Source organism: Bombus impatiens, unplaced genomic scaffold, assembly GCF_000188095.3.
Source record: "Bombus impatiens unplaced genomic scaffold, BIMP_2.2 scf_0417, whole genome shotgun sequence".
Lineage (NCBI taxonomy): Eukaryota > Metazoa > Arthropoda > Insecta > Hymenoptera > Apidae > Bombus > Bombus impatiens.
The window spans coordinates 159,533-169,710 of NT_176836.1; the positions used below are offsets into that span (position 1 = coordinate 159,533).

At 29.7% G+C, this 10,178-nt stretch overlaps 2 protein-coding genes across 3 annotated transcripts; one reads left to right on the plus strand and one right to left on the minus strand.

Annotated features, from left to right (window-relative positions):
* The first annotated feature begins 50 nt into the window (after positions 1-50).
* LOC100745744 (cuticle protein 19-like) lies at positions 51-3,880 on the plus strand. Of its 2 annotated transcripts, XM_003490226.4 has the most exons (4): positions 51-1,052; positions 2,211-2,263; positions 2,372-2,621; positions 3,158-3,877. In XM_003490226.4, the coding sequence occupies exons 1-4, from the start codon at positions 1,017-1,019 to the stop codon at positions 3,425-3,427; spliced, it is 609 nt and encodes a 202-aa protein (XP_003490274.1). In that variant the 5' UTR covers positions 51-1,016; the 3' UTR covers positions 3,428-3,877. The 2 variants fall into 2 exon arrangements, with proteins under 2 accessions (XP_003490274.1, XP_024224030.1); XM_024368262.2 differs by lacking the exon at positions 51-1,052 and having other exon boundaries at positions 1,111-2,263; positions 3,158-3,880.
* A 736-nt stretch (positions 3,881-4,616) lies between these two features.
* LOC100742950 (chromatin modification-related protein MEAF6) lies at positions 4,617-9,052 on the minus strand. The gene is made up of 5 exons (XM_003490203.4): positions 8,883-9,052; positions 8,514-8,777; positions 7,340-7,543; positions 7,042-7,078; positions 4,617-5,340 (listed from the first exon to the last, which is right to left on the minus strand). Exons 2-5 carry the CDS (start codon positions 8,583-8,585, stop codon positions 5,006-5,008), a joined length of 648 nt encoding a protein of 215 aa, XP_003490251.1. The 5' UTR covers positions 8,586-8,777; positions 8,883-9,052; the 3' UTR covers positions 4,617-5,005.
* Between the last annotated feature and the right edge of the window lie 1,126 nt (positions 9,053-10,178).

Genomic DNA, 10,178 nt, shown 5'->3' on the forward strand with positions numbered 1-10,178 from the left:
AAATCGCCTTTTTAGAAGAAGAAAATCTATTTTCTATCCAAAAGGTATTATTTAATCTGTTGGTTTGATATATAATCAAATAAAAATTTTTATCCTATGCAATTCGAATAACGAGTTATAAATACAAACTTGAATTTTAATAGATATTTAAAAGTAAAGATAAACATAAAATATTTTATTTATTATATTTATTTTATTTATTATATTGATCGTAAATATTTTATTGCTATTGCATTGGTAGTTTAAGAACATCAGTTTCAACAGGTGATGACGTTCCCACGGATGCATGTTGCGCATCCCTTGTATTAAGAGAGACCCAAACAATGTAAGTGAACGTTCTCGTACATACCGGGTGTTTGAAATAATTTAATCATATACATAATTAAATTATAAGAATAAATTATAAGAATTATAGTATCTATAATTCTCATTTATCATATTTTGTACATAATAAAGAATAAATCATGCAAAATTTCTAATTTCATTTTCCCTATTAATGTTGTCTAGATTTTTTTTCTTATTTACATAAAGATAGGAACAATATAGATAAAAATTCTCGTGTATATAGGGTGATTAAAACAATTCAATTATTGTATCTGTAATTAAATAAAAGGCAAAATTTGTTTGAAAGTATTGTTTCAATTATTGAAAATTATACCAAATACTTTTGTATCGAAAAGAATCGTTTAACATTGTTAACACCTTGTATAAGCCGTATATAAAGATGAGCTGGATGCTGATGTTCTATTCTTTGAAGGACCGCCGTGAAAGTTTAGTAGACCTTAAAATTTCGTTTAAGTTCTATTCATAAGTGCATACACATGTACAAATATTTGCAAATATTTGAGAAGGTTCTATGTGTATGTAATTAATTAATTATCAAAAATATTTTTTTCTTCGAAAAAAGAAAAATGTGATTTATTGATAATCTTTAATGGGAAATCAGGAAGAAATCTAAGAAGTATATCTCTGGTGCAAATTTCATTACACAACGCTGATTTTATAGTTCCCTAAACATGCAGTCGCAGTTTTCAAAAAGTGTTACCGACAAGGTAAAATGAAGATTACTATTTATACAATTAATTTAAAAAAAAATAATAGATATTAAGTACTAAATTATTTCGATAAAACTTTTTACATATTATATTTCGAATAATTTATGTTAATCGTTTTAAATTTGAGAAGAGATGCGCAGAAAACATTTTAAAGGAATATGTACAAATATTTTTATAACAAGATATAAAAAAAGTTGGTATATCAAATTTAAAAAAAAGAAATCACAATAACGATTATAATAGAGCATAAAAAAGGAATTTTTGACGCACTTATGTAATCTTAATGCATTTCTGTACCTTAAAAAGACTCGATTCCATAAATCTTTATAAATGTATCGGTCACTTTTTATTTCGTGGTCCCGCGATTGCTAGTTGAAAGTACGGTTGCTTAATGTAGCGGTTCACAATTGGCAAGAAACGTATATAAATATCAATTCCCACGTTCGACTCGACTTCTTTCGACCTATGATATGTGTTCTTATAGTTAAAGGAACATTTATATTGCTTTTTTGATTTATTAGTCATCTGGTCAATCATTTCGAACGTTTAGGATTTAGGTTGTTTTTTATTTCAAAACGTTACTCGAGAACCACTGAATGTGAATAGCGGCACTCCTTAAGACTGCAGTAGACATTGTGCAATGAAAATCTAATCTGCGCATGCGTGGTAGATAGTTCGATTCTTGGGTGTCTTCGCTGCAACTTCGCGCATATTGATACTTCCAAGATATTTTTCTAAACTTTTCTAAACTCCTTAGCGCTTCCGCATATATTATGTATGTATATTAGAATACATCTTATTTTTCGACCAACGAATTTGTTTTCTCTGTGTACTTGTGTAAAATTTGAGATCAATCGGGCAATGTGAAGAAACGTGCCATATCGAATTTGAATTTGAATTTTTATAATTCGCTTTACATTATAATATCGTATTACTATACGAATATAAAAATGAAACATATGAATACTTGAAAAAGAATTTTTAAAAGTAATCGTGAGAAAACTTTTTTCTTTGGCATTATATTTACTTCGTCGAACCTTCGTACTCCTTTTATCTAAGAAACTTTTTCATATATACGCAAATAACGAAGATATTTAGATGTTCCCATTTTTTCTGTTCAAATTTTCCTTTCCAATTTGCTCCTTTCTCTTACAGATCGTGATTTTGTGTTGTTTTCTGAAGCTGATCATCGCTGGTGTCCTACAACAGTAAGATTTCATAATCCATTACAGTTTTACAAACTTTCATTACTACCGCTAGCAGTTCATCAAGCTTTAGAATCATCTTATATAACGAAACGGTTGTTTGATATTTAGAAGATTTCCTTGCGCGCCAATCGATGCAATCTCCGCGAGTGGGGCAGCAGTGCCAGTGGCGTGCGCCCTTAAATCAATCGGAGGCAAAGTAGAACCAATACTTCCGACTTATGTGAAAGTTTCCACTCCGATCTCGTACAGACCATTGCCGAAGACGTCATCATTGGTATACGTTGCGCCACCGATTTTTAAAACGGCGTCTGCTGTTGTCGCGACCGATACAAAAAATGAAAAAGAAGCGGAATTCACGGTAATTTGTAAAGGACACTTTTAGCAAAGTTATTTATAATAGGTTTGTTTGAATTACGATAAAAACGATAATTATACAGAGAAAGACACGCATCGCCGATTTCAATGAGCTTGAAATATGTTGTCAAGATCAACACTGAGTTCATGGTTATCAACACTGCAATTTATGATACACTTACAAAATCGTATGGAATAAAAATTAAGTCGTGCTAACGTTGGGCTGTGTAAAAATTTGGCCAGCTATATGCCAGGGTGAAGTATAACGGAAACTAAATTTAATTGAAGATTTTCATGAATATCTCGTATAGACAAAAGTTATTCTGAATGTTGTCCTCTATAATGTAACATATTTAACTATCATTGGACTCGGTAAAGTGTGCCCTTTTCTGTATAACTGCTATACAAGCTTATGATATTATAAAATAAAAAACCTTTTTATTTCAGGATATGAAGTTTTAGTACTATGTAGGAAGTATAATCTTATTTAGGCAAGAAGTATAATTCTATTTATTCACATAGAATCTCATTTTTCTGCAGGCTCATCCAAGATACTCGTTTAATTATGGCGTCCTGGATGGATATACCGGCGATTCTAAGTCAGCGTGGGAAGAGAGAGACGGTGACACGGTAAAGGGTGAATATTCTGTGGTAGAAGCGGATGGTTCAATTCGAACAGTCACTTACACGGCTGATGATCATAATGGCTTCAACGCAGTCGTAACCAGAAACGAACCCCCAAAGAACGTGAAAAAAGATAGTAATTTGAAAGCATTTCTACCGGTAACTGTTATTTCCAATCCTCATTAAAGGTAAATCGAATGTTCTGCGAATAAAAATTTGTATCTAGTTTTTATCCTGCTGTGTTATCCTGCTGCTAACGAGAAACAATACCTTAAAATACTTGAGAAAAATTCATATTGAAAATTATTGTTTTTTTTTTGTTCGATACAAAGGTATTTAAAAAAGAACCCGAAAGTAACGGATAAAATGATAAAAATTTTCCAACGAGTAATGTATATACATTTTATCTAAATTGTACTAAAATGATATTTTATACTTGATTTGATAAGGATAAAATTTCGAAGCGTTCATTTCCTTTGTTTAATTCTACTTAATTACGATGGAATATTCTTAATATTTGCAAATATTTTGAACGTATAAAAAGAAAGAAAAATATAATAAATGGTAATGAAAATGGACGTTTCAAGACTTAAAAAGTAAAAATATAGAAAAATACTCCGTTGTATAAGAATTTATAAATAAATAATTAATTAATAAACGAACATAGAAATTTGTAATTTTACAAATAAGAATATATAGCGTTGATTAATTAAAATTATAAAAAAAAATGTGTCGAAAAAAATAAAATGAAAATTTACGCTACAGGTCTATGATTCAATTAGGTACTTTCAAATCCTTTATTAATAATGCTTTATTTAAATACAGTGGTTACAAAAAATATTTGTCAATTTTTTTATACTATCTGTTAAAATTTTAATTTTACAAGTATGAATAATCATATTTTGCAGAAGATAGATAAACATATATTACGTAAAGTATCATCAAAAATAAAATTGACTTAGAAAAATAAACAAACAATTTGAACCTTTAAATTAACATGACGCGATTACAAATAATACTCTGATTATCCAACTTCATTTCTTTGTGCAATTATTAGTTTTATTTTCACTACAGCTACAAATATTATGCTATTTTTTATATACGTATTAAAATCATTCGAGGAACCTTATATATTATAAAAGTAACAAAATGTACCAACTATTACTAATACAAATCTTCTATAAAACAAACTATCGGATCGTTAAAATTGGGACAAAAAATATTAGGATGTCTTATAACGCTTAAATAGTGGAGATGACAAAATTTGACTGAGCTTAACTAATGGTAACAGATTTGATATTTGTCGTGAAACACGGAATTACAAGGAATAAAATCTCAAGTAAGAACTAAAGATTTCATAATTCTACATTATCTCTTAAGCGTAATACGTACTGTCCAACTAACCGAATAAGACGACGATTGATATCATTTCATCTCTAAACCTGAAATTTATCTTTGTACAATACTATATACGTTGGCTTACAATCATAGTCTTTATGGAAACAGAAATAGAAATCCTATCCGGATGGTAAAACGACACCCTTCGTTACCCAAACTGTTATTCACTTACTAATCCTAATGCTCTTATTCGTTAACGATAAGCCTGTAACTCTCCCATAAAAAGTCGGTATTCCGTGGTGCACTTATTGTATAAAACAGTGAGATCTGGTATATCGACAGAATCGAATGAGAATAGAAGGAAGAAATGTTCCATTGATAGTCCTCGCGTGAACTATCCACAGATTACACCGGCTCGAGGTTATTCTACCTATTTCTGGACCTCTTGTTGCTATTCTTTTTCGCGCTGTTCCCAGACTTATTTTTCGAAGGCTCTTTTCCAGTGTTCTCCTTCAAGGAGACGTGCTCCAGGCTGCCATTGCTCGCGTGCCCGTTCGCAAATTGTCTAGCAATCTCGGTTGAAGAGGCGATAGATCCATTCTGGCTATACTGGCCAGTTACAGAGTGGTTTTTCCCGGACGACTCCTTATTACCGTTGCTATTGCCGCTATTGGCAGCTGTTCCATGAGAATTTACGAGGCTGCAATTGTCCTCGCTACCGCTGTTGCCGATCTGCGACTCCGATTCACTGTACCGGTCAACTGGAATCAAGTTTATAATGGGAAAACCGCGATCCCCGATCGGCACGTGGCACGATCGGCCGAACTGAAGAATTAATTAGTCGATTACTCGACCGACAGTTGTGCATGGTTTATCCAGATGCAGATTGACCGATTATTCGTCAAACAATTAATCAGTCAAGGATTGTTTAACCGTGAGTGACGTTTAATGAAAATATACCTTCGCTTGATCGATTAAACTATTTTAAAGATCGAGAAATTCGCGTGAGAGAGAGTATTGGTACATTTGGAAGACACAAATGTGGTAGTAGTAATAGTAGTGATAGTAGTAATAGTAGTAGTAGTAGTAGTAGTAGTAGTAGTAGTAGTAGTAATAGTAATAGTAATTTATAATATCTGAGTCACATCGAGGATATAGGATTTCTAATTTACATGTTACTATTGTTTCTCTAACTATTTTTGAAATAAATCTTTATTTCATATTTTCTATTTAAAGAATCGTTTTGCACTATAATTTCACACTTATACTACCATTGATATTTATAGTGCCAATACTCTTCGTTCATATAACGTTCATATGTATCATACAAGTCATAAGATTGAATCGCAATTAACATTCACTAGAGTTATAGCACTAACAAGGAAACATTAAAATACCAATAAAACTAGAAACTAACAATAAGACGATAAGATAAAATTAAAGTGTAAAATTGTTTAATCGATCAAAACATACATTTTTTAATTCTTTAATATTCTGCGACTTTAAAAAATTGACTATCTAGAAGCAAATATAGCAAGTATGTAATATGAGAGTATAAATGTACCAGATGTTTTCATAAAAGTGAAAGAAACAACACGCTTTAAGTGTAAATAATTGTTACTTTACCATATTTTGATCGATTTCATAAGCATTACTGTGAACAATTACTTTTAAAAATTATCTTGTATATTGAGAGTATAAAAGAAATGTTTCTGTTATACCCACATTAATACAGAAAACACGGATTTATTTAAAGCTTAGATACAGAGAAAAGATAAATATAGAAAATAAAGATAACAATGCTCAAGCTAACGTTCTTCTACACTTTCGACATGTACGAGAAAAGCAAATTACAAGTTTACTACTGACATACACGGAGAACAAGACAATGGTAGCAGATAGAATTGTTAAATCGAGGAATAACTTTTTATAAAACTTCGAAACAGGTAAGAGAAATAGACATTAAATTTATTTATAATTAGATACAGAAAAAAGATGAATGTAGATGAAAACAGACAGAGAAAAATCAATACGTAAAGTGCGTATGACAAAAAGTTACTTTCGAAAAGTTCAAAAATGAATTATTATCAAAATAGATCAAGAAAATGAACTAAAATTTATTCGTAATTTAAATACACAAGAAAAAAAAGTTACTCCACAAAAATTAGAAGCAACAATGAATATCTTTTGAATTTTCTTTCTTCGTTAGTGCAATAAACTGCACTTTGCAACAATCGATATTTATTGCGCTTTTTTTTTCTTTTTTTTGGAAGACAGTCTGACCAATACATTGAAAAGAAAAAGAAATACAATCAAGGATAACTTAAAAACTAAGAAGAATTATTATCAAGGAGAGGATAAAAAGAAAAGTTGGAAGGAGGGATAGGATGAAAAATAAGTTGTACTCTTTTTTTTTTCTTTAAAGAATTAACTATCTCAGGAATATCCATTGAGGTCCTTACTTTTTTCCTGGGTGTTTTCAACAAGTCCACTGACTGCCTGTAAAAATGTAATACTTTTGATTTAACAACAGTACATTCGATATAAATATTTAAAAATGCCCGTGCGATTAGTTTCTCATTATAGCTCATATTTTTATAATACTGAAATTAAACGTAATAGCTTCTGTGCACAAATATATACTTTTATTAAGATACTATAGCTTTTCAAGAATTTTCTCTTATTAATAATTTGAACAATACATTTCTGTCTATTTTGACAAAGTATAACATTATATAAAATAAAATATTGATTACTAACAGCCATAGAGGTAATAGAAGATTTTGAGAATAGTCTTTCAGCTTCTTTGAATTTCCTATTTCGTTTATCTGCTTTACTGTTAGTATTTTTATTACTGGCTAAATATCTGTCCCAGCCACGTATTATATTACCATACAATTGTGTGTCTTCCAAATAACTACCTTCAAATGCATAGATTTGGCGTTCTAAATTGGCAAGAGTGTCCTGTAAAATTTTAATATCTTATGAAAGACACAAAACAAATTAATATTAATATTTAATTTAAAAAGTGTAATATTAATGTTCCAAAAAAGATAGTAATTACGCTTATATAAATTTTATTTGAATTTTGCTTCTCTTTTGTGTTAAGATAACAATTTACGCAACAATCGCGATAACTATATTATTTTATTTTCATTTAAATCATGTTCAATATATTTCTGTAACATAGGTAAGGATGAGAAACTTAAAACATTAATTTACTATTTAGATAAATCTTTTCTTAATATATTATATAATGTTAACAAGGAAATCGATATGTTATTACAAATATGATTTAAAACATTAAACAAAAACATTAGCATTATTCATATTTTAATATAACACAGTGTGAACTATTTTATACAACATTAAAAGATATATTTAATGGTAGAAGTATCAGCAATATGCAAGTTTATTAAATAATACAGAAGTGTGTTATATTACACAAGCAAAAGAGATTTTCTTTAATACTAAACAAAAGATGAAATAAAATAAAAGAATTATTATTCTATTTTTCAATAGATCAGATAAATAAACAAAAACATATAATGTGCCAAATCCTACTAAATACAAATAATGAATATACTCACTAACATGAAAATTAACTATTGGGGTTAGGTACATTTTAAAAATTGAATTAGAAATTCACAAGCAATTAATATTTTACATTAGTGATAGTTTAGGAATATAAGTAAACCAGAAAGTAAAAGCATTAATTATTAACACGAAAAAATCAGAGGTCGACATAACCTAACAATATCTAAAAGACAATACAAACAATTTATTGCAGAAGTTTAAGGTGGTAATTGGGTGTAAATAAAATTGTTCTATCTCGTGACAATAACAATAACCTCAATTATACCAAATATATAATTAATAAGAAAATTGAAATACATTACAAGAGGCACAGTTTGACAATTGCTTCAGTACTCACAGCTATTTCTGCTTTCCTTTTCACTAATTCAGCGAGTTCTGCTCGCAAATCGACGGAGGATTTCGTCGACATTGCGTATTTAAATATATTGATAAAACAATAACAACAGATCCAACTTTCTTAGCGTAAATAACGTCTTTACATTCAACTGATTCAACAAATACCAACTCTAAATGAAAGCTTTCTTCATCGACTTGAAGTTATCATTAACTGGTTATCTAGTTTTATTTCCATCTTCATCTTTTCCTTCTCCATGACATTAAATTGTTTAAAACATTTAATTTATCTTATATAATTTTATTTTCGCATTATATTCTTGTTTATAATATTATGTACATATATATAATATTTACCGTTACTTGCTATTACCTTTGATTTTGAGTTTTTTTTAGGGAGAAAGTACGTGGATTGGTGCCCATGGAACGCTAAATCACACTGCTCGTAGAAGTGCGCGAAGATTCAAAAAGCTGAATCGAATTGAACCCTCTTCCACCCTTCTCGGATCAGCTACAATTACAATATTACAATTACAATATTTTACAATATTTTTTTCGTCAAACCTTCCGTTTCCCACATAGAATATGCATTTATTTTAATAAAGTTAATTTTCCTTCTTCTTTTTATAGGACCAGTTACGGAAGTAACTTAATCTAATCTACGATTCAGAATTAAAAAACGCAACTTAGAGTATTGAATTAGATTAATATCTGAAATTCAATTTATACTTCTCAAAACTTCTAGAAATCTAAACAAGATTGCAGATGATAATTCAGGAAACATTAAGTCGCAGGCCCAACTGGCAACATTTTGTATCGAAGACAATTATTTAAATTCAAGACAATTATTTAAATTATTTAAATTTAAGTTCAACAAAACTTATTGTTAAAAGATTAAGCTATAGACTGTTTTATTTAGTAAATGCGAAGCACCAGTGCACCACGTGCACGCATTCATTTTTCGTTGTCACTTTCGCATGAAACAATTCGCATGACATAGGGTTGGACAACGAAATCGAATTATTATAAAACTAGGACGACTGCGCCCATTTGCCGCTTATGACGCCCCCCCCCCACTAAGAACAACTTCCATTTTCTGGACAGGTTTTTGATACGGCCAACCATCAAAACTTGAAAAAGCCTAAGAAAAATGAAGTTACGAGATTCAACTTCTGTGACGTTTTAGTTTATGCATTTAATACGAAATAAATAGTCGAACAACGAGCACTTTTTCAATAAACACGGATAAATTTAGAAAAAGAATTACAGATATCATATAGAAGTATACGTAACTGTGAAGTTCGTTCCCAGTTAGATGCGTTACAAAGTAACATTGCCTAAAAGAATGACATGAAAAGTTGCAGATTTTGACTAATTTTGTTATGTATATGTATGGGGTAGATTATACAATTTATCTATTATACAGAAAACTATGAATTCATTGTAAAACTGTACAATTATTGGAAATTTCCAAATTGAATTAAATAAAACTTAACCTTATTTTGCAAATGAACAAAACGTTTAATCGTTTAAAATCCTTCCATTCACGATCCTTAAATCCTTTTCAATTATCACTGGTCTAAGAAACAAGTTTATAAGGAATGACGAAAAGCTTTGAGAAAATCGGCAAGTATTAAGATAAGTATTAAGGTAAGTATATGGTAACTAT

Coding starts and splice junctions, on each gene's coding strand:
- LOC100745744 (XM_024368262.2), top strand. CDS start 2,154: ATGTTCCCATTTTTTCTGTTCAAATTTTCCTTTCCAATTTGCTCCTTT. Junction 2,264..2,371: donor ATCGCTGGTGTCCTACAACA/GTAAGATTTCAT, acceptor TTTGATATTTAG/AAGATTTCCTTGCGCGCCAA. Junction 2,622..3,157: donor AAAAAGAAGCGGAATTCACG/GTAATTTGTAAA, acceptor ATTTTTCTGCAG/GCTCATCCAAGATACTCGTT.
- LOC100742950 (XM_003490203.4), bottom strand. CDS start 8,585: ATGTCGACGAAATCCTCCGTCGATTTGCGAGCAGAACTCGCTGAATTA. Junction 7,544..8,513: donor AAAGGAAAGCAGAAATAGCT/GTGAGTACTGAA, acceptor AAAATTTTACAG/GACACTCTTGCCAATTTAGA. Junction 7,079..7,339: donor CTTCTATTACCTCTATGGCT/GTTAGTAATCAA, acceptor ACATTTTTACAG/GCAGTCAGTGGACTTGTTGA.